General features: G+C 41.3%; 3 protein-coding genes across 10 annotated transcripts in view; 2 read left to right on the plus strand and 1 right to left on the minus strand.

Moving 5' to 3' along the window:
- Window positions 1–3,086, plus strand: part of ralgapa1 (Ral GTPase activating protein catalytic subunit alpha 1) — a 55,290-nt gene extending 52,204 nt beyond the window's left edge. For 4 of the 8 annotated variants that reach the window (XM_055038076.1, XM_055038080.1, XM_055038083.1 and 1 more), the window contains 2 exons: window positions 578–689; window positions 1,162–3,086. In XM_055038076.1, coding sequence (XP_054894051.1) covers window positions 578–689; window positions 1,162–1,249 — 200 coding nt within the window. In that variant the 3' untranslated portion in view covers window positions 1,250–3,086. The remainder of the gene's footprint in view (window positions 1–577; window positions 690–1,161) is intronic. The other 4 variants (XM_055038075.1, XM_055038085.1, XM_055038084.1 and 1 more) reach the window with 2 other exon arrangements.
- Window positions 3,087–3,097: 11 nt separating this feature from the next.
- On the minus strand, window positions 3,098–5,481 carry LOC129365131 (insulinoma-associated protein 2). The gene has a single exon (XM_055038086.1). It carries the CDS (start codon window positions 5,460–5,462, stop codon window positions 3,669–3,671), a length of 1,794 nt encoding a protein of 597 aa, XP_054894061.1. The 5' UTR covers window positions 5,463–5,481; the 3' UTR covers window positions 3,098–3,668.
- Window positions 5,482–17,635: 12,154 nt separating this feature from the next.
- On the plus strand, window positions 17,636–21,109 carry nfkbiab (nuclear factor of kappa light polypeptide gene enhancer in B-cells inhibitor, alpha b). Its single transcript, XM_055038969.1, has 6 exons — window positions 17,636–17,976; window positions 19,636–19,741; window positions 19,831–20,041; window positions 20,133–20,221; window positions 20,302–20,559; window positions 20,664–21,109. The coding sequence occupies exons 1-6, from the start codon at window positions 17,729–17,731 to the stop codon at window positions 20,697–20,699; spliced, it is 948 nt and encodes a 315-aa protein (XP_054894944.1). The 5' UTR covers window positions 17,636–17,728; the 3' UTR covers window positions 20,700–21,109.
- Window positions 21,110–23,331: the final 2,222 nt, after the last annotated feature.

Raw genomic sequence — 23,331 nt, forward strand, 5'->3', positions numbered from 1 at the left:
ATGCTTGTTTCTTTTTCTTGTCATTCATTCATTTTTGTGTATTTTCTTTCTCTCTCAAACTCCTTCCTTCTTGCGTATTTTCCGTGTCTCTGTTTGTTTTCCTTACTTTACCTCCTCATTTCCCTGACTTACATCTTTCTCTCACTTTCACTTTGCTCTTGTCCTTTCTTCTTCCCTTCATTCCACGTTATGATCCATGCCTGTCATTTGCTTTTATCCCAATTCTAATAATCCTCCAACTTTATTTTCCTGTTCTTCCACTCATTTAATTTCTCCTCCATGTTTCTCTTCTGTTTTTTACCTTGTTGCTCAATTTGAATTATATTTTAACCTACTTTACTTTGTTTCTTGTTTTCATTTTCCCTTCCTTCTTTTACTTTCTCCCCCTTATGTTGCTTTACATAATTTCCCTTGCTTCCCTTAACTGGAACTTAACCTACTTTCATTTTTCCTCACTGTATTTTTTTTGTGTGCTTTATTTGACATAACTTACTTTCCCCTCCTTCACTTTAACTTTTCTTACTTCCCTTTCCTGTCAGCGTTTCTCTTTTTCATTTTTTTCCCCTCTTCTCTTCAGAAGAGCATAGCGTTTTGTATCTTATGGTCCCTAAACCTGTTGACAGCTTAAACCAGCTGAGGGGGAAGAGCAGAGGCTTAACGCAGAAGGTCCTTCATGCTGGCTGTGAATGGTATGAACTGGAGAATAAAAGAAAATTGTAGTCTAGCAGCATTTTTATATTTTTGTAACTAAACCCCAAAAGCTGCAAGTAGTTCAGCATTAGTAAAATTCATTGGCAATTTATTGTTAAAGTATTTCTGTGCTAAAAACGCAGACTGATGAGCTCTTTCAGTTTTTCTCCGTAAACACATCTTGGGGATTTAGGGAACAAAGATACAAGATGACATTGAGCCTTTGTCGTAGTTTGTTTGTCTGTCTGGTAGCTGCCTGTCTGTGAGTCGTTTTGCGTCCTTTGTTTGTCTGTTGGACTAGTTTGACTGAGAATCTCTGCAGTCTGCCTCAGTCTACCTTTTTTTTTGGAGATAAGATGTAATTTTCTTGTTCTCCCCTTATCCCGTTTCTGCTCATCCATCCTCCCCCCCCGCTCACCTCACCTGCCCTTGCATCAAACTTCTCTTCCTCTTCCTCCCCCAACTCCTCAGGCTCCTGCCTCGAGATGCTTCGGGGAGAAAGTCCGGCTCTTGGGGAGGCCGGGAGCGACACGCCGTCCCCCATGTCTCCTCGAACTAGCAAGACCCGCATGTCGATGAAGCTGCGGCGGTCCTCTGGATCCGCCAATAAGACTTGAGTCTCTCCACTTGATCACTTCATCCTCACGGTTATAGCTTAGATTAAAACCGTTAGTGTCACATCTCACATACATCAGCGGTGAACAATGGCTGTTTTTCCTGCACTGAACACACACCCACTTGCAAATATACATCTGGTATAATCTCACCATATAAATCTGCAGCTTTGCTTTCATGAAACACTCACTCCAATGCTGCTGAAAGAGTTCAACTTAAGCTGTGCAGTATTAGATCACACCAACGCGTGCCATGTGGGGAAGTTAGCAAACACCTGTGTTACCAAGACTGCAAAACCGTATTAAAAATGAACTGTGCCACATCACGCACTGCTCTGCAAGCAATGCTAGAGAGGACATTTGGTTGGATAAAACGTCAGAACAAACACATCAGTATATCTGCAGCTAGCTGCAGGAGAAAGTATTTTTCTTATCGAATACAAACATATTTGTGGGAGTTGGAAAGGTTCAGAAATCACAACTTAGGTCATGCTGTCAACTGTGGACAAGCACTGATGTTCATTGCATTAGTTTTGTCTTTTTTTATGTAAATTTTGCTTTCACTCAAACAAAATTGTCAAATGCTGTATTTTTATTTGTCCCTTCAAAAACTAGATTTTTTTTTTGGGCTTCTTTGACTATAAATATGTATTCTGTATATCTATACGAGTATAAATATATATATATATACATATATATATTAGATACGTGGATATCTATGAGAGTATGTACAGTGTGACGAAGCTTGTTGTGTAAATAAGATTACAAGAAAAGCTGCCAAAGCCAAAACTGTGGTTTAACCTCAGAGCATGTTTGCTACAAATAAAAACATAGGTCAACACTACAGAATGTTACACTTAACTAGAGCATTTCTCTTCATCAGTTTGTACTTCATCCTCTGGAAATGTAGAAATGAGCCCGTTTAGATCGCGTTGTTAATTAGGCGGAGGATCGCTCTGGTTTGACTTTCTTTCCACAGACTTCAGCTGATGTCAGGCTTTACAACTCCAGCATTTCACTTGTTGCTAAATGGGTGCTGATGGAAAAGACAACAAAAACCAGATTGAGAGCCAAAGATGAGAAGAGGTGGAACCGTCATTTTAGAATATTTATATTTTAGCGTCAATCCGCTCTCTGTTTCGAGGCATCGCAAATCTCCAGATCAAATGGGCTGATATGGAGAAAATGTTACTTTTTCTCCAAATCATATATCCATTCCCCAGTCTCAGCCATATATTTTTATAAAAATAGATGAAGAAATAAATGAAAGGGACTGTACTTTTTTTGGATAAAATGCAATTCTTTAATAAGACCGATTACATGTTTCCTTTGTGTTTTAGAGTTGAGCTGAGTGCTGGGCCCTTTAAATTATTTTTAGAGGTCAAAATACAATTTATTGTTGTGAATTTTGCTGTGCTCCATCCCAGCACTTCAATCTGCCCATGTCTGCATGCTCATCATGTAATAATTTGTCCCTTTCTTAATCAGTTTCCTGGAAGATAATTTAACAATTCTCAGCTTAAAGCCTGATTAGCATAAGCCAAAATAAAATAAAACAAATGTTTCTTATGTGAGATGAGGAAGAAAGTCACACTTAAGTTGAATCACCCGCCGCCTCTGTAGGCTCTGGATGTCCACATGTTGGCAGATGTTTGTAACTACTGATGTAAAAAGAAACTGCATTTCAGCACTAACTGCATGTTACCAACACTCACACATGCTCGCAAACTCAGCAAACACAAAATAAAGTGTCAATGTGCAACAATGGACTTAAACAATGAAGGATTTGTACCTGTGATTCCTGAATGTTTATTGACGTGACAAAAAAGGCGATCATCAATATGTTTATTGACAGTAGCTTGGAATCAGTTACACAGTGAACGTAGAACATATTAAAATAGATCTGTACAGGCTTCTGGGAGCTTGGGTTGTATTTTTGACTCCATAGTCATTTGAAAATCAATACTGATATGAGTTATGTAGCAATCTGTTGTTACATTGAATGATTTGCGTCTGTATGAAAATATAGAGTTGAAACTTTATCAAAACACGTTACTGTGATTACATTTTTTTTATATCAACTTAATTAGGAATTGCTTCAAAGTCCATGCCTCTGTGTTGGCTGTTTCAGCACCAAGGACAGCGACCCTCAATTCCATTTAAATTTCTCCTTGTAGATTTTAATGCCTTGCATTTCATTACAGGATATATAATTGAAGATTACTTTTGTTTACCTTGTTAATCAGAAAAACGGAATTAGTTTTGAATTAAAGGCACAGGGACAGCTTAGTCCGAATACACAAAACAAAATCTACATTTAAGTTTGGCTCCTGTCATTGATAATCGATCAGTCTGATCATTTTTTTATGGTCGTACTGTCATCTGCAGCAGCATCACCTGCCGATTCTCGGTGGGGTGAGACTTGTTGATGTGTCTCGTGAGCCCAGGGGAGCTGAAGAACGTGGACGGACAGTACTTGCACGTGAAGATCTGCTGCTGCTGCTCGCGCTCCCCGCCGCCGGCCTCCTCTCTGTGCGCGTGGAACCCGTCCGCCGCCAGCGCTCCCCCCAGCGTTTCCGCCAGCAGCTCGTCCCTCATCGCGTGCCACACGCGGTGCTTGTCCCGGATCTCCACCGACGGGAACCGCGCGCCGCACAGGTGACACAGGAACACCTGGCCGCTCTGGACACTGCCGCTGTCACGCGCTTGGCTGTAGGGCGATGGGGTTGGAGAGGCGCGCGCAGTCATCTCGTGCGCGGCCAGGTGTTTCTTCAAGTAAGCCTGGCGGCGGAACTTCTTCCCGCAGTAGCGGCACTCGTACAGTTCCTCCTCCGCTAAAGACCGGACGAAGGTGAGCGGCGGCTGCTGCTGGTGCAGCTGCTGCTCGCCCGGGGTCAGACGCAGGAGTCCGGACGGAGGGCTGTCCGCGGCTCTCGCGTGCTGCTGCAGGTCCGGGTTCCGGTAGTGAGTGGAGGAGGAATCGGGAGCGTCTCGGGTCCGACCGTGGAGCAGCAACACGCGAGAGCTGTCCAGGTGCTGATTGGTGTGCGCGCGCAGCAACTCATTCTCCTTTCCCTCCAAGTCCACCGGCTGCCGCTCGTGCGTGACAAAAGCCCGCGCCTCCTTGAGCGGCTGGGTCCTGTTCGCGTGACCTTCTATGCCCTGGTTGTTCACCGGACGTGGTTTGTGCCAGCGCCGGTGGGAGGCCAGGTTGGCGGGACAGCTGAAGACCTTGTCGCACTCGGGGCAGCGGTACTCCACGCGCACTATGCGGGAGCATTTGTGCTGCGCGAGGGAGAAGGGGTCGGGGTATTCCTCCTTACAGAGCTGGCAGATAAACTCTCCGAGGGGCTGAGTCCCGGTGGGAGCAGACCTCCTCAGCTCCGGACTCTCCTTCTTGATCCGCAGACCCAGAACCGGAGACGTGGTGACATCGTCCTCGAAGTTCTGTCTCCGGTTCGGTTTGGGTTTCTTCGTCTGCTTGGTGCTGAGTTTGTTCTGGTGGTCCGGATCGAGGTACGAGCGCTTTCTTGTGGTGTTCTCTTGACCCATCAGGGTCAGAGACGGGAACAAGTGCACGTGAGCCAGATTCGGGTCGTACTTGTCGTTGTAGGACTGCGCGTGGAGACGGTTGGTGCTGCCGCCGCCGCCGCTTGCGAGCAACCTCTCGATGGAAGTGGACACGGAGGTCGGTGCGCTCACCAGGAACGGCAGGTCCGGTAGCTCCGGTACCGGGGAGCACGACTGCTGTTCGCTCTCCACGTGCTGCTCCAGCAGCCTCGTTCCCACTGGTTTGACTGGACTACAGGGCTTGTTTATGGTCGGTTCGTGTGGAGGTGGAGGTGGGTAGAAACAGGGGAAGTCACCGTCCACACTCAAAACGTCCAACTCGGTCTCCGGTAACTGCGCGCGCCGTTCAGCCTCCGCCTCCACCGCGGGCTCCACGTGGGGGCTCCACGCCTGCCTGTCCGGATCCTCGCGGAGTTCCGGCGATGCTCCACCTGGACGGCAATTCAAGAATCCCACTAAACCACAGCTCTCAGCCTGCGCGCGACTCCGGTCACAGCCGGGCGCTTCAGGTGTGCCGGTGCCGTCGCTTCGCGCGCGGTACGTCGCCGAACCTCGGCGGTTCCGCTTTACCAAGAATCCTCGAGGCATCGCGATGATGGCGAGGATGTTCCGAAAGAACAGCTCGTGTGTGGAGACTGACTTTGAAGTGCAGCTTTGAAGTGAAGAGAGGGAGGGATGGAGAGGCGCGCGCAGGTTGGATGAGCGCACGAGAGAGAGCGAGAAAACAATGTTTCTCTGTCACTAATTAGTTCAAAGTTTGGAGACAGCGTCATAAATCTAGCTTTAGAGAGTGAAGGGACTTTTCAACCAATTCTAACATCAGTGAGTCATAAAGGTGCTTAAAAAAACATGTCAGATAGAAAACGCAACTTTTCGGGACAGTGATTTCTGATAATTTAGAGAAAAAAATAATAATATTACATAAGATCAATGAGAAACATTTAAAACAAAAATGTCAGTCTAAAGAAAAGTACAATCTGCGGCTGAGGTGAGCTGATGGTGGCTCTGGTGTGCATCTTCTTCTTCTTCCCAATACTGCATAAATTATCTGGAGCTGTGTGTGTGTGTGTGTGTGTGTGTGGTGTGTGTGTGTGTGTGTGTGTGTGTGTGTGTGTGTGTGTGTGTGTGTGTGTGTGTGGTCACTCTTGAAGTGCTAACTACAGCCAATCAGCTTGCAAACCAAACTGCTTTACTTCCCATATTGCTGCTCATCCATAGTGCTGGTACCTTCTCTTCTTAACCACAGTTTTTCCTTCCACTCAACTTTCTAACAGTCAAAGCACCTTTAAAACTGCTTGTTTATCAGTGACCTGTAGGTCCTCCTTGTTAAGGATGTCAATAACTTTCTGCCTGATAAAGTCAGCAGTCTTCCTCTATGATTATGCTGAGCATAACTTTTCTGTAATAATGTTTTTATTATTGCTGTTGTAGTATTTTGAACAACACGACTTTTCATCAGCTGTAAGCCACAATCATTGACAATCAACCAGTGAAAGGCGTCCATGTAATTAAAATCACATTACCAAAATTAGATATAAATTTAGGATGGTAGCCTAAATTATACTTTATTTTGGAGTTAAAATTCTGCAGCAAATATATCATTTAAAATGATTGTTTTGTTTCTGTTTTTGCTTTTTGACTCGAAATTTTCGGGTATAGACTTAAAGAAGAATACTGAGATAAGTAACAGATTCAATGGGGGCTGTGTCCAACTTGGCGGATATTCTGCTGTTATTCAAGTTTTCTGCATTGAGTTCTCACTCAGGCGTCTCGTTTGTCATTCCCTGCGCTTTCTTCTCCTGTTTATGTCTTTTCCCGGGGTGTTTTATGGCCACTCTGCTTTTATTTTGCCCGTCTTCCCATTGGGAGCTGTTCCAGGGTTTTGGGCTTGCCTGCTACCAATCAAGAGGAGAAAAAACGGAACCAATTCTTTGTGCGGTTCAGTGTGCAAATAGAAATGGCTCCCACGGGACTCGGATCCGGATCTTATCTCTTTTAATACCACTAATGACCGTTTCTGTGCCACTGATGTGTGACAACACCGTGGGCATTGCTCTCCTCCTGAATGAGTCCCCCGAGAATCTGCTGCAGCTGATAAGAGATCGGAGAGAGATCGGCGCTCCTGTCCGTCCTGCAGCCCTCCGGGCTTTGGGGCCCCTCTGTGAGCCGGGCCAGGAGCTCTGCAACCCGGCCAGACGGCGGTCGGTGCCTGGACATAAAGGGCCGCCTGGGGAGTAGAGGTAGAGAGAGATGAGGATGGAGGAAAAGAGTCCCGCAGTAAACAACTAATGAAAGCACTGCAACTAAAATACTGAAAGTAAATTAATCATTTTTAAAAAAGCAGTTGAGAACAAGCATGATCAAGTATTGATTATATATGTGGGGAGGTTTATATGTGTGAGCCCATATTCCTAAAAGATGAGACTCTACAACTCTTTCTTTTTTAGGCCTGCAAATAAAATTAAATTTAAGAAATTATTTTCAGCGATTTCAAAAAACAAAACAAAAAAAAAAGGTCTAATTCCTGGTTTTCCAAAGTCCTTTAAAAAAGTCGTTGATGTCTCTGCCTGACGTGGAGGAGCTCAATCTTCAGCCTGTTGGAGTGGGAGATTAATTTAGACTGGAGCTTTTTCTGCTGGAGGATGGAGGGGAAAGACAAACCTCTCAGTTTATTATTGAAACCCATTTTCAGGATAAGTTTAGGGATTTGAGCCGGAGGTATTCCTTCCTCCTGCACCTAAAATGAGTCACTTCATTTTATTTAAAATAATAAAAAAAAAAAAAACTAAGCATGGGGCAACCATCAAGCAGGTTTTCTCCAAGCATAAGATTTCATTGGATCACAGAATCTTCTTCTTCCTTATGTCAACACTGCACTGGAAATTGCTTAAGAGTTTTAAAATATGGACTTTTAAAACCAAATTTTAACACATTTTTTTCTGGCGATCTGAAAAAACACAAGCAATCAAATGCAATGTTGCAAATCTTTTGAAAGAGCTTTGCAACGCCTGTCTTTTTGAAGCTGAAGTTGCAAATCTTAAAATATCTGACTTTAATAGTGACGAAATAGTTTTGGCCTTTGCAAAATTAAAATATATTATTTTACATATCAAAACATGTAGTAGTGAAAAACTTTGGGCTTAAACTTCAGCTTCAATTAGCTGTTTTCCTTTGACCAGATTTAATGCTGACTTTACTGATCAAATGTTTGTAAGTTAGGCAGCAAACATTATTTCAACAATACGCTCATAACAAAAACATGCAAATAATGTTTCAGGACTTACTGATAATCATTTTCTTACTTTCCTACAACAAAGGAATGTTTTTCTTGTATTAATTCAAAGTAAATGAGGGATGGAAATATAACGGCAGAGTGATTTGTGAATCACAATATGAGTTTTTCAGCATTGAAAAAATCTATATTGTCCCTTAAAATTCTGTCAACAATCTGATTCTGAGAACCCATGATGGTCAGGATGTGGAAACACAAAATTCAAGCATTGTTCTACACTCAGTGTCACACATTGGCGAAGTGAATGCAAGATTTTAAATAAAAATAAATGTTGAATGTGTCCCTGAGACATTTTAAAGTTTTAAAATGTCTCAGAGGTTTCAGTGACTGGATTGTCTCAAATGTTTTAATGTTCATCAGGTTTTATGTTTTGAGTTTGGGACGTCAAAGACCTTTTGGTGTCTTTAGTGAAGAACATTTGGGTGTACCAGTCAGTGGGGTTTGGGGTCAGTAGGGTTTGGGGTCAGAGGGGTTTGGGGTCAGAGGGGTTTGGGGTCAGTAGGGTTTGGGGTCAGAGGGGTTTGGGGTCAGCTTGCCCTCTCAGGTGTAGGTGTCTCTGTATCTGCGGTGGAAGCCTGTATTCCTGTCTCCACATCAGATCTCTGAAGCTCAGTTAAAATGACTGCTGGGTTTTTGATGCCCCGTCTCTCAAATTGTTAATTTAATCTGGCCAGATCCAGTTCTTTGTCCTCGTATCAGAAGTTTATTATCTGAGAATTACTGAGAGAACAATGCTATAGAGGAACCTCCAGTGACGCAAAACATAGTTTCTCTTAGTTCTGCAGGTGGTTCCTTTAATTATGACTTCTTTCATAGAAAATCCTCATGAAATAGTTTGAAGTTTATGGTTTTAATTTGACAAAATGATACGATTCAACAGGTATGGAGCTTCTGTAAGCTTCACATCGTTTGTGCCTAAAATGCAGGTTTTTTCCCACATCACCGATGACATGATGGTGATGTTTCTTTTGCTGCAAGAAGATTGAGAAAATCTTTATCTTAGTGCAACACCAATGCACACCTAAAGGAGTCAGATCACATCATGAGACGAAAGCTGGGAGTCAGGGCTGAAATGACATGAAGCAGACAGCTTTCAGTCATCTGAAGATGGGCTAAATTCTCTCAGTCAATCTCCTGTAAAAATATAGATCGATTCAGTGTGTAGAGGCTGCTGGCTGTAGGACATGGAGAGCGTGTGTGCGTGTGTGTGTGTGTGTGTGTGTGTGTGTGTGTGTCTTTAGTTTGCATCGTATCGGTGGGCAGTGAGCTGGATAATTCCCCAGACTGCTGGAAATGACTCTATTGATCTGTGCTTCTCAGTCACAACCTTCTCAGGACTGCAGCTTGTACAGCCGGTCCATCCGTCTGTCTGGAATAACCTGGACCTTCCAGCCCGACTTCTAGGACCGGAAAGTCTTCTGATCAGTTTTCAATCCTTCTTTCATATCTGTTTATTGTTTTTTAACAGCATTTCTCTCGTATTTTGTTTCTCTCGATGGATCAACTGTTTCCAAATTTACAGAGTTGCTTTGCAAATCTCAGATGTGCTGCCATGTTGTTTTTAGAGAATCTGGAAACCCTTTGCAAATAATCAGTGTTTGTTCAGTCTTTTTTTAGAGTTACTATTATGAGCTGTAACATTTTATATTTTAAATGTTACATGGTCAACTTCAGGGCTGTGAGGGGATCCTGTGGCTGAAAAATAAGACCAAATCATCCCTGATCTGCTACTGTGACTGATATTTGCTATGCTTTTCTATGGCCGTGTGCATTATGGTCAAATTGGTCCCATCTGTCCAAAGAAAATTATTTCTAGGACTTGCTGGCATTTTTCCTCTTATAAAGACAAGATTTTTTAATTCACCACTTTACAAACAAGCCACACATATTCACTCTTTTTCTTACTTTTCTGTTACGGATGTTAGCATTGGGCATGCCAGCTGAGGCCTGTAGAGTCTGAGATGAAGGTTTTCCCTTTCTACATGACATGGTCTGATCTTGTATTGAATTTCTGCATTGTGCATTACTGGGAAGACTGGCAGATTAAATGTTTTCCATTTACCAGCCTTTCTCTATGGTCAACAATTGATTGCAATTAGTCTGTAAATCCTCAGCAGCGGCTGCTGCTCTAAATTCCTTGCTGATGTCTTTCCACAATTGTCCAGGGCAAAAAAATTGCTAATACTATTACATTTTATAAGTAGCACCTGGTCGCTATTTGCAATCTTGAATATTGGTGCCATTTAGGGTATGCTTACCGAATGGCATTATTGGTTTTAATGGAAAAATTTTTTTTTGTTTTTCCTATTTAAAAAAATCACCCAAAAAAACCAAACATGCCTTAAAGGCGTCTCTTTCTTACAATAAGACAAATGAAATAAAAATTTTGATTTCGTATGAAAAGCTTTTTTTCCTTCTTTTTTTTAATAGAAACAAACTTAAAAATAAATAAATTTTTATATCTCGGTCTCTTTGTAGGGTTCAGGTTTTGACTCTCCTCAGAAAACTGATTACTTGTCACCATCTAGTGGTGAAAAGTTACTAATGCTCATTTCCCCTCCATCATGTTCTACTGAGAAATAGAAAACCTGCTCACAATCTTTACAATGTTTTGTACACATGCATGCTGTGACCAGCCAGCTGATTCACCTTTGCTTCATCAGATCAGGTAAGTTCAGCTTCTTCAAGGTCAGACCTGATGTCAACAGCAACTCAAGCAGATATGTTTCCAATTTGTACAAAGCAGGTAGTTTGTTGTCATTGCAAATCAGGTTGCGGGCATCACTTGCTTCTCAAGCATTATTGCACTTCCTGGAGTATAAATGGTGAAAATGTTCATTATTTGGTATCTATGACGCCTGAAAACATTTTATGTGATCGGTAGTGGTTGATCAGTTGTGCTAAATCTTATTATTGTGTAGGAATAATCAGTCTCAGTTACACATAGACAGGAAAATAGTTATGTATTTCACTGATTTAGCATTTATTTACCATCAATCAAATTATTACATAGTCAACATATATTTTCTAGTGATGTAAAAATTAAGGAAATTAAGAAAAAATAAAAACCACCCCCACAGAAAAGCAAAACTGTAAGATGTTGGTTCTGCAATACATGGAAAAGAAGATCATTATCTGAACATAAGAATGAATATTCAGAATATCATCTGGTGATTAAAGGTTTCATTTACAGTGTACGACGTGAACAAAAACATTTATCACAACTGAATTTTCAGAAGATCGGACCTCCTGCTGATTCAGCTGTGAAAAAAAATCTTCTTCCTGGATCTGTGGGGCTTTTTCTCTTTGTGTATCTCAGATGGGGAAGGAGTCGTCACCAGGGCCTAATCAGCCAATCAGAAGAAAGCTTTTGATTACATGTAACTCTGCCAGTAAGAAACTGATTTGATTTTGTTTCTGTGATTTTGTTTTCTTTGCAGTGAAATGTGATATTGTTTTAAGGAATGGGCTGAACTTTGAAGTTTAAATAGATTTTTTTTAAATTATATCACAAATAGTGATATTGGAGTAAAATTATGTTAAAAGACTGTAAGCATGGAAAATCTTCTATTTTCATTTTTATTTAAACCATATTTGTTATTCGGAAATAAAAATAGTCACTTTTATTCTCTTGTACCCAGTGACTCCCACTGCCAGGGTAATAAGGGTTTTCTGTTCAATCAGCCCAGTGTGAACACTCAAACCCTAATTTATTACGGTTTTTAATTTTTTCTTCCAAAAAGTGTAATTCAAGACTCCCTGACTTGTGATATTTTAAACATCAACCACATTAAATATGGAAAAAAATTAAATATTTGACCTTATCAGTGGTTCCCAGGGGAAACAGGAATCGCCATGCTCTTCTCAGTGGTTTCTTCTCTCTTGCATAAATCCATCGTGGTTGCCCTGGGAAACCCACTGTATTTTCAGAAATTGCCTAATGTCTGATCAACATTTAGTAAACAGGAAGTTGTCTGAATGCTTCCAGTAGTCAGGGCAGTCAGGAAGAGGTGCTGTGAGAGTTTCCAGACCAAATTTAAAGACTTAAAGCTGAATCATAAAGACTTGGAAGGAATTACTTTTACAGCTGATTAGAATTTGTTGTAAACAAAAGTGAGGTTGTAACCCGACTGCAATTTTTTTCCTGACATTCCCTAATAGCTGAATATATGAAAAATCTTTGTCAGAGAATTGACGGCAAATTGTAGAAGATTTAAATATCAGTGGTTAAAAGATATATATACATTGTTGTGTAAAATAGAAATACAGTATCCAGACAGGAGAGGAAGACGGTCATGTGTCTCTTAGGTAGAGCGCCTGGATGAGCAATCAGAGAATCTACCAGTGAAGTCCACCGACAGGCCCAGGAAGTGGAAAAACAGGTGAAGAAACAGGCGAAAAGATTGATCTAACCTCCTTGTCGCACTTCACTGTTAATGATTTAATGAGTCACCGTTCACTTTGACCCTTGAGTTATCAAAGTGTGTGGCTGAGTGATTCATCGTGAATCAGCTGTCGTCGTGCACGTTAGGCAGAATCCCCAGGGATTCCCACTGACACAGACGTGTTGCACAGGTTTGTGAATGATCTTACAAATATTTAACTAATGCTTTTCTTTCTGAAGACCTTTCGGTATCATTTCAAAGTGACTCCTGAATGACTCAGGATTTCATTTTTCTTCTACGGCTTCAGTCGGAAGTTTTCATCCACTCACCACTAGCTCGGTTATTCATTTTGGGCTTTCGCTGTATGTGACTTGTTTAAGATTTTTCTTTTCGACTCATTAAAATAACAACTTTTGACTGTAATGATTTCTTATAAACACAAGAATAAGATTCACTTGGTAAAAACTTCCAGTTTGAGCATATTCTCCTCAGCAAGTTAAGAAACTTCTGGCACGATCCTGTCTGGGATTTTGATCAGTCCTCTTGGAGGTTTTACTTAAACTGGTTGCTCTCATGCATGCATCTGGTTTTTGAGAAGAGTCCATACATTTTCAATGGATTTGAGGTTCAAAAAGTTCATTCCAAACATTTGCATTACTTTATATTACTAATATTAATGCATTTTATTTAAAAGCACTTTTCAAACAGCTCAAGTTAAAAGCAACATAAGAACAATAAACCAACAAACCTTAAGCAACTTACATAAATTTAAATACATAATACATCAAGGAATATCCGTAAAAAAAAAAAAAAACACCTCATCACACACGAGATGCAGGTTTTCCTTCCCTGTTCATTTTGAAGCTTTTGTTTTTCTCATTGGAGTTTTTCCTGTGCTGTTTCAAATGCTGGTTTCCAGTCACTGGTCTCATATGACTGGCCTCCAGTTCAGCTAAAATGGTGACAGTCTTAAAATGTTTGCAGAATGCCAAACTGAAACTCCCAGACAGCTAAACCTGGAAGTATCTGTCTGATTTGCTCTCCAAAACATTTTTTTTTAAATGCATTAATAGAAATAGAATAAGTTGTGGGATTCAGTAGATCTTGGTTTTCTTCCTTATTGGCGTGGCTGCTTTTCTTGCATCCTGCCTTGTGAATTCCTCTTTGCAAGTCTCTGCCTTTTCTTAACGCCCTGCCAACCAGCTGTTATGTGACCATAAACAAAAAAAGTGCTGAGAGCGAGGCCTGAGCTTCCTGGTTTGACTGGTCTCTCAAATGAACAATAGGAAGCTTGGAGTTTCCCCGTTAGGCCCACAGAACATTATGTTCAGGCTGTTATTTGTTTTGCAAAGGGATCGGTCGCAACCCTGTGGAGTCTTGCAGCCCAATCAAGAATTTCAAGTCCTGCAAGAGACTGTTAGGGGTTCTTATTCATTAAATGAAAATAACCTGTGCTTTTGCAACCTTCGATTTGAGCTGCTGAAGTACTTTAGATCACGCACAGCAATGATTTATTCTGGAGGTTTTCTTGTGGCTTTCATTGGCCTTTAAAACGTTTACTACTTTCTACCTCTTCAGCACAAACTGCATGCAGTTTGGCGTGTGGTCAGCATCCGCGGGCGTAAGGGGGGAAACTCCACTGCTCGTCTGCAGCCTCACTCATCACACTGCACAGCAAACACCGTCTGAAATAACACTCTAACCTTTAGAAGAAACTCCCATGCAGCCCCCCGGCCCCCATGTCCTGCAGCCCGGCCCACCGTTTCCAGCAGAGCTGCTGAGCAACACTTGTTGAGTTATTTATGAGGCCTTTGTGGATAAAGGTGCAGTTATAGTACTTTCCAGCCTCCTGTCTCTTATCCAAAGAGAAACTGTTTCCCTTCTTGAAGCATGCCGTTATTCAAGAGCGACACTTTTTAACCGTTTGCACCAAACCAATTTGAAACTAACGGCGTGCAAATGAAATACAGCTTCTTTAGGTGTTGCTTTTGCCTGCAGGGTTAATGGTTTTAGAATGAAAACCTGCCTTGCAGCAGAGACATTCTGCACATTAGACAAAAGTAGCAAAGATACACAAAACATAAAACAGTCTTATCAGCTTCGTAAAAGCTAGAATAATACAAACAAAACTTGTTAGTGATATAGAAATATTTGACTTCTGACAGAAAAGGTTCAGAAGGAGGGCTGAAACTGAAAGGACTTGTTGCTGTTCAGACTCATGCATCCATACATTTTTAAAAAGGTTTTATTGGCTCTAGTGGCCTTTATTTGATCGTTAATTGAAAGAGAGTAATGAGAGAAGGGAAAGGTCAGCAGGAATCGAACTAAGGCCTTCATGTATGGGTTGAGTTTAACCCCTGTGCCACACAACACATTGTACATCCATACTTACATATTAGTGGAAAGTTGAGTTAAAGGAAAACATTTGTTAAAGTAGCAGGAATAAACACTGCCTTTCCCTCCACACATAAACATGTTACATTCCTTGAGGTGAGCGTCTCTGTAACCACAGACAACTTCACCTAAAGAGAAAAAGGTTTGCAGTCAGTGGTACAAAGAAAAACTCATTTTAATATTAAGCTCTCGCATTCTGTTACAGATCCAAGTTGTTTTTCTGTGAGCCAAGGTTTTTGCAATAAAATACTTTTGTATCTTCTGCAATGGTCAAATTATCTGAGAAACTGAGTTTTCCATTTTCATTAGTTATGAGCTAAGTTAGCAGAAATAAAGCTTTTCCACCATCACCTCTCTCCATTCATTTGTATTTACCCACCAGGTTATACCTGCACTACGTATTCAAAGGAGTGTCAGCAAATCACAAAGTTCACTTACATTCTGACGTCCCAAATTGTAATGGTTTGTGCCAGGCTTCATGTGCTTTACAATTGACATTTTTATACATTTTGTAAATAATATATAACAAATCCTGTCGTGCTAAGTCCTGAGTGCATGCTCAGAAGTTAATTTAACAGCTAAAACATGTGACATTAGGAGGCAACATGATGAACAAGACTTTCTTGGTCTTGGTCATCATGACAAAGCTTTTCTCTCTTCAACTATAATCACAATAAATAATGTCTTAGCAGATTTCCTGCAAGCTCTAGCGAGTTACATTTTTGGACCTCCGTCACATGAATTCTAAAAAATAAGACATAATATATTTAAAGTATAACTTTATGTTACAGCTTAAGCAGGTACCAAGAAACTGTAGGTGTTTTCCAGACATGTGACTCAGCTACTTGAGGAGAGTAACTCACCTTCAATACCTGCAGTGAGTTTCATAATTATTTTTGGTGGCTGCCAGGTTGAAATTACTCTCTTAAAGCTCAGCCTCTTTAATTACACACTTTCCTGTGAAATTAGGGCAGGTGGACTAAAATATATATATGTGGGGTTTTTAAAAAATTATTATCTTCTTTGCATACTGTTTTTCCTACATCAGAGGGTCTGTGGTTTCGTCACAGTCATGACACCCAGATTGAAAGTCAGTGTTTGTGCTGACTCTTAAAAAAAGTGATTTGGGGACCTATTAAGTCTCATCATCGACCAAAGATCCCCTCTTTAAAATCCATGTTTAAATAGTTGTGCGTTCTGCATCTAACATTGTGTTTAAATCTGAAAAGAAATAAAACTTGTAGTGTATTAAATTAAGTGTCTATCTAAATGCTTGCTGCTGTAGACTCATATGAATCACCTTGCATGATTTATACAGGTTCATTTTTACGGCAATGTACTGGACTAACATAAAATCTTGAGTTATTTAAGTAATTCAATGCACAAAGTCAAATTTATGTTATATACATGCGTGACGCACAGAAGGATTTGTTGTAAGTGAAGTTGTTGTTCATTCTTGATGAGTTCAGATTGCAGCTAATGGAAACACAAAGTGGAGTTTCTGTGAAAAAGCCGTGAATTAAACAACCTGGACTTCCTTAGCGCTTCAGTAGAGCGACAGACATTGCGCTGATCCATAATTTCCAGCAACAGGAATCAGAACATGAGTGTGGTGATGTACAGTCCATGGACTTTACAGTAAGAAGACATTTGTGTGTTAAAAATCCTTTATTATGTTGTAACTCTGGATTTTCATTCCCTGATAATTACATAAATCAAGAGACGTAAACACTGACGTGTCACTTAAAGTGAAGATAATCTTTGAGCTTCACTTTTTAAAATGAATTACTGAATTAGATTAACTTTAATATTCTAATTTACTGAGAGGCTTTTGAATAAACACTATGGGGAAAAAACAGAGGGAATGCTATTCTGTTAAAATAATCAACTGTTTTCTTAAATATTTTACGGTATTCAATTAATGTTTCCATTAATAATATAATGAAACAAAGCAAATATTAACTTCATTAATATTTGAAACATATTAAACATGAAAAAGTTTCTGAAGTTCAAGGAATAACCAGAAAAAAAAGATGTTTATATTTATGTAAGTGAAAGATATTGAAACTTAGCATAATATTCTAATTTATGTCTGCAGCTGCATATTGTAGGACTTTGGGTAAAGCAAGACTTTTTTAGCATGTTTTAAAAAAAAAGATTGGTTTTCAGCTCTATTATTCTGAGCTTCTATGTGTTTACTGATAGAAAGAAAATCCACATAGGATGACTTTGTAATATTTTTAGAGCTCTTTGAGGACCCCTGCTGTTTTCTTTGCCTCTAAAGACTCTAATAAAATTCCTGATTCAGAGCGGGACGCTTCTGGAACAAATGCTTCTCTAGCACATTCTAAGACAAGGGAAAATGTGTTTAAGTTCAAGCACTGAGAATCTAAACCTAGATGATAAAATCTAAGCCTTTGTGCGACTTTTTTATGACCTTGCATCTTTGTACAAAGAAAGAGGACAAAAAGGGGGGGATTGCTGCTGCATGTGTGCCTGGACCCCTTGTTTTACTATTTCCGCCCCTGATCCTGCAAACGCATGAAGCTCACGAGAAGCGTTTTTATTATTCAAGTCCGGGCAGAAATCCCCTCTCCGGCTCCGCTGCGTGTTTGCGAAGTTATTCTCGTTGTCAGTTTGGTGGAAATCCCCCACCTATGCGTTAACTCCGCCCCCTCTGCAGCCAGATACACGCAGAGGCCATTCACAGGCTGCAGCTCACACACACACACACACTCACTCACACTCTGCCACAGTCACAACCAGGACCGGCCAGAGCCAACATGGACCTTCACCGGGCCAGCATACTGAACCAAATGGATTACAACCGGGAGTCCAAAGAAGGGAAGGCGGCCCAGTCGACGGAGGAGCGGCTCGACAGCGGCGTGGACTCGCTGAAGGAGGAAGAGTACCAGGCGGTGGCGGAGGAGCTCCAGCGGCTCCAGCTGGAGACGGAGCGCCAGCAGGCCGCGGCTCGGACCGGAGAGCTGCTGCAGGAGTGGCAGACGCAGACGACAGACGAGGGAGACACGTAGGTTCTTTTCCCACCGGGTTATTTTTGATGCTTATTTATACAAGCGGGGGAGGGGGGGCGCCTGGGCCTCACTTCTGGGTCTTTGAGGTAATTTGATGCCTTCCTCCATGAAACTCAGGCCTAAATTAGCCTGGACGGAATTGTTATTGTTGTTTCTAAGCGCTGAGGTTCAGTCGCAGTTTTAATAAAGCCCGGGTAATGGCTCTGACTTGGTTTCAAAGTGGCTTTTCCCCCCATTGCTGTGGTCGTAGACTGGATATAGTAAACAAAAAGGCCATTTATCTGGAGGTCAGCTTGGGAAAGTCCCGGGCGCGCCGCCAAGGAATCCATCCGATGCGCGTTCCCGCGACGTGCAAAGAAGGGGAAAACTGGGAAAATCTCCCTAAAGCACTAAATAAATAAATAAGTAAATAACCGAGAAACGACGAATAAACGTCTTCTGCGGCAGAGAAGGTGTTGTCTCGAAGCCAGCGGAAACAAACGATACCCTAAAGTTACCCTAAAGTTCGTTATTTTTGTCCCAATCTTATTCCTCCGCACAGAAATGTAGTCCGCGCTCACAACCCTCGTCTTAAGAGCATTCATAAAGGGAGTTTAATTAAAATGATGCAAAGTGCTTTATTCACACGAAAGCAACAAATAACATAACACTTTTAAAACATCTGAATCAAGATTAAACGTGTGCAGAACCGAATCACAACTACGTTTCTTCTTCTTTTTCTTTTTCCACTGCGAGCAGGGCCGTCTCCAGAAAATCTCCAAAAGTGGGCGCATGTTATTTATAAGAGCCCTCCCCAAAAAATCTGAAGTTTATTATGCTTCTGTTACATGTAGACTTTAAAAAGGTGTGATAGTTAATTATTCACATTCTGGTGTATTTTTAATAGAGCTGTAAGATACTAATAAAGAAGACCAGAGGACTGTAACCTGCTGCTCAAAAGCTGCTTTTGATAACTTTGACCAAGAGGGTGAAATACAAACTTAATCTGTTTATTTATTTGTTACAAAATATCTTCATTGAATTTCAGCTACAACACTAATTTGAAGGGGATCGTTTGCTTTTGTTTGGTCTGTTATTCCACCAGGCTGTTGAAAGATGGACTATTTGTCTTGATTTTCCATAAATAAGAAAATGGCTGTAAAACTGATTCTAGAAAGAGATAATAGTGATTTAATAGTTGACTATTTAAATTATTGCTGCAAATTTCTATAAACACCTCGTACTTGAAAGGAAATGTTCAATGTGCATTATAGACTTAGTTCAACTATTCTAGCATTTTCACTCCTGCAACCTAATGAAAATATATATTTTTAAAACTGCTATTCAAAAGTAAAAAAAGATCTATAAAGTTGCAGAAATTTGTTATTCAGATTTTCATTTATGCTACATTCAGTTTTTAAACGATTTGTATCTGAAGATGCCTCTGGCTGCTCAGTTCTTGACGTCTCATTTATTGAAGTATAATGGGAAAAGCTATTTGAAACATGCACTGGGAGTAATATAGAATAAACCTGCTGATGCAGGTGGAGGTGTGTGCATGCAAGCTTTTTGGGGCAGTAAATGAGTGTCTTAGTTTAAGAATTTGTCCCTTTTTCTGTTTTTGTTGTCTAACCGGTCTTTTTTTTTTTTTTTTTCTCCTACCTTTTTCTCGGCAGGCTGCTCCACCTGGCCATCATCCACGAAGCAAAGGACTACATCAAACAAATGATTGACCTTTCAAAGAACACGGCTTTCCTCAATGCACAGAATGACCTGAGACAGGTATATGATCTTCTCCTCTCCTCTCTTAACGTTTTATTTGCTCTGATCCTGATCACGAGCGTAACATGAATGCTTTGCCTCCCCCACAGACTCCTCTCCACTTAGCAGTGATAACAAACCAGCCGAACGTGTGCGCCAGTCTCCTGGCGTCCGGCTGCGACCCCACGCTGGTGGACAACAGCGGCGACACGCCTCTTCACATCGCCTGTCGCCACGGTAACCTGTACTGCTTCAGCGTCATCACGCAGAGCTGCAGGTTGGAGCACCTGCACACGGCGATGGCCGCCTGCAACTACAACGGTGAGACTGCGCTGAGGCACACGGGCGACGGCACGGCGGGCGCTGCTGGCGAGGAGTCGGTTCTAATCGGCGCCTCTTCTGTCTCACGCAGGTCAGAACTGCCTCCACCTGGCTTCAGTTCACGGTTTCCTCTCGCTGGTGGAGAAAATGGTCGACCTCGGAGCGGATATCAACGCCAAGGTGAGCAGATTCATCCAGACGCAGAATCTGGGCCGTCGTGGAGAATGTTTTGGTTTTAACACAACGTCCCTGTTGCACAGGAGCAGCACAACGGCCGCAGCCCGCTGCATCTTGCCGTGGACCAGCAGAACCTCGCTCTGGTCAAACTCCTCCTGAGGAAAGGAGCAGACCCCAACCTCCTGTCGTCCGGGGGACACACTCCCTTCCACCTCACCTACGGTTTGGACAACTGCGACATCCAGAAAGAGCTGTTCCCGGTGACCCATCCGGACCTGAGGGATCTCTCTGAATCAGAAAACAGCGGAGAGGAGTCGTCGGAGGAAGAGTCGGACGAAGAGGTGTGTTGAAATCGCAGTTGGAGCAGAGCGACTGACTGATGTGTCAAAAATTCGACTTGTTGGGTAATCTGCTTTTTTTTCCCCCCCATCATGTGTGTCTGCAGGGAATGTACGACGACATTCAGTGGAACGGACATTAGCAGAAAAGAAAAAGAACAAGGAAGTTGCAGAACAGCCCAAGATGATTACGAAAAGAATGAAGGCGGCACAGCTCGGCACATGTCTGATTTATTTGTAATATCATGCTGGGAAGACGGCAGCGAGGGCGACGCAGCCGCTGCCGAACCGGCCCAGGCTTGCAGCTCCTGATGTAAAACGAGACACTGACCGCTGCAGGAGAGCGAAACGCACACATTGTAACGGGACTGCTGTGTGAGAGGATCCCCTGAAGACCCTGTTCCAGCTCTGTTGTATGATACTGTAAATGCTGTGTATATGAAGATGTATTTTTTATGGAAGCTGTGAATGTGTACAGTGTAGCAGGTTGTATATGTGAGATGGCAAACAGTTCCAGCGCACTCCAGTTAAATTAAAACACTCATATTTAACACCTCTGACCTGCTCCGTGACTTGATTTGTGGGAAACGGAGAGTAAATGTTGCTTATTATTATACAGGGATCAGAACTAATTAATTACTAAGAGCCATCAATTACAGTCGTCATAGTTGTTATTTGGACTCAAACAGTGACCGAATTTATAGTCAAAGAAGTGGAGAAAAAAGTCAAATTTCTTGTTATATTGATGCATCTTCATCATTTTACCATCTGAGAAACCAAGTTTTGATATTTTTGGCTCAAAATTATGAGCTAATTTCATTTTGATGTAGTTGCATCAGGACAGGTGATGCTGGGAAGCAACCCAGCTGAATTTAATTAAACACTAAAAAGAGCAACAGATGAGCTTGATATCATGTTTTTGAGCAGAAACCTGCAGCAATCATTGGTTTGCAACAAAACCTGGTATGAATTTGACGAGGACAGGTTACAATTGTGCAGGATGGACAGCAGGAGACAAAGGTTAAAGGTTTTTTTTTGGAACTTCCCTCATTTAGTCTCTTCTCATCGGAGGAAGTTGAGGCTTTGATCGCTGCTATTAATAAACAGGATCAAAATGTCCTCCAAGAATAACTTCTTCTAGCAAACCAGGAAACGTTTGCTGATGATGATCTGGGTATTTTCCAGCTTGAGGGAGATCTGCGTCATAAGGGTCAGAACTTTTGACCTTTTAGGAAACTCCCCTTGTCCCCCCGCCCCCAAGAGATTTGGGTTGGTCAGATCCTCAAGCATCAACATTTAAACAGAAACTGACAAATTGTGAGTTTCAACTAAAAGCACTAATATGACAAGTAAAGGTCAAAATCAGTCAGGATTTGGTCCAAGAGTTGACCTCCAGACTGTCATAGACTACAGCAGAAATGTCTCCTGATATAAATTCCACATATTTGCTACTAAAAGCCGTTGAAACGTTTCAATTATTCCCCAGTAAACCATGAGAAACACGTAAAAATCTGAAAACGTTAAAGTTTCAAAAGGCAACATGTAATCAGCAGCGCCTGACAACAATACGAGGCTGTAATTACACAGAAAATTACCCATGTTCCCCCTTCCCGCCGTGTATGGGGCTGGTCATCCTAATGCCTCCATCAGAGCATGACAGCCGAGCTGAGTCATTTCTCATCAGCCGGCCTGTATTTTCATATTTAAAAGAAAAAGAACGGATTGCTCAACAGCTCACTTCCAGCAAATAAGGAAGTGGAAGTCGGGCTTTGATGTCCTCCTGTGTTATTTAAAAAAAACAGATAAGAGGCTTTGGAAATTTTTTGTCCCTGCTTGTGGAATGAACTGCTCTGTCATTTGAATAAGGAAGTTTATCTGTAAGGTGTGGCTACGGGAGATTTGAGAGGAAATTCCCAGGAACTAAACGCTTCAGGTGTTCATGACATTTCTGTTTAAATGGCGACAAAAATTTTTAATAATTAAAAATGAAACTACTAGGTTATATTATGGAATAATTAAAATAATCTTCTCCGACTGTTCATACAGGAAAAAGCAACGATCAAAAGCTTATGGGACTATCTTTAAACTTTATATTCAATCTCAAGTCATTGTGAGAAATGTTCAGTTCAAGAGAGGAATAAGTTCAAATGAGCGCAATCATTGTCATTTGGACAACGGACGTTAAAAGACTTGCTCCGTTTTAAAATGGTTGATTTTGTCAAATGTTGTAAACATTTGACACCCTGTATGCAGTGGTGAATTTGCACTACCTGCCACTTTTGCCCATTTTCACTGTCAAAGCTGAATAATTAGTTTTTCAAACGCAGTTACAACGCCTTCGTGATCCATTTTAATTATTGTTATTTCGGTTGTTTTGTTTATTTTGGATATTTAAAATGTTTTCCAGATCCAGTCTTAAATGTTCTTTAAAATTTAGCTTTCTGGTCTTGATCTGAATGGGCATACTAGCATTAATAATAATTATTATTATATTATTTATCTCAATAATTTAACAAATTTGCTATAGTGACAGGCCTACATGTGACCTCATTTCAGACCATGTTTTAGCTGATTTGTAAACTGGTTAAAACCACATCTAAAATCTGAATATTCTGAGGAACAAACAGGCCTGCTCACTTGCCATTTATTTTAAATGACCAATTTAGCTGCAAAAGCTCAAAATAGTGACGATAAAAGGGGCAAGTGTAGCCATTATGAAGATGTTGTATGCAGACTCATTAGTAAACACAGCTTTAAATGAGTGTACGATCCATT

The sequence above is a fragment of the Poeciliopsis prolifica genome, unplaced genomic scaffold (genome assembly GCF_027474105.1).
Source record: "Poeciliopsis prolifica strain line A6 unplaced genomic scaffold, Auburn_PproV2 SCAFFOLD013, whole genome shotgun sequence".
NCBI lineage: Eukaryota > Metazoa > Chordata > Actinopteri > Cyprinodontiformes > Poeciliidae > Poeciliopsis > Poeciliopsis prolifica.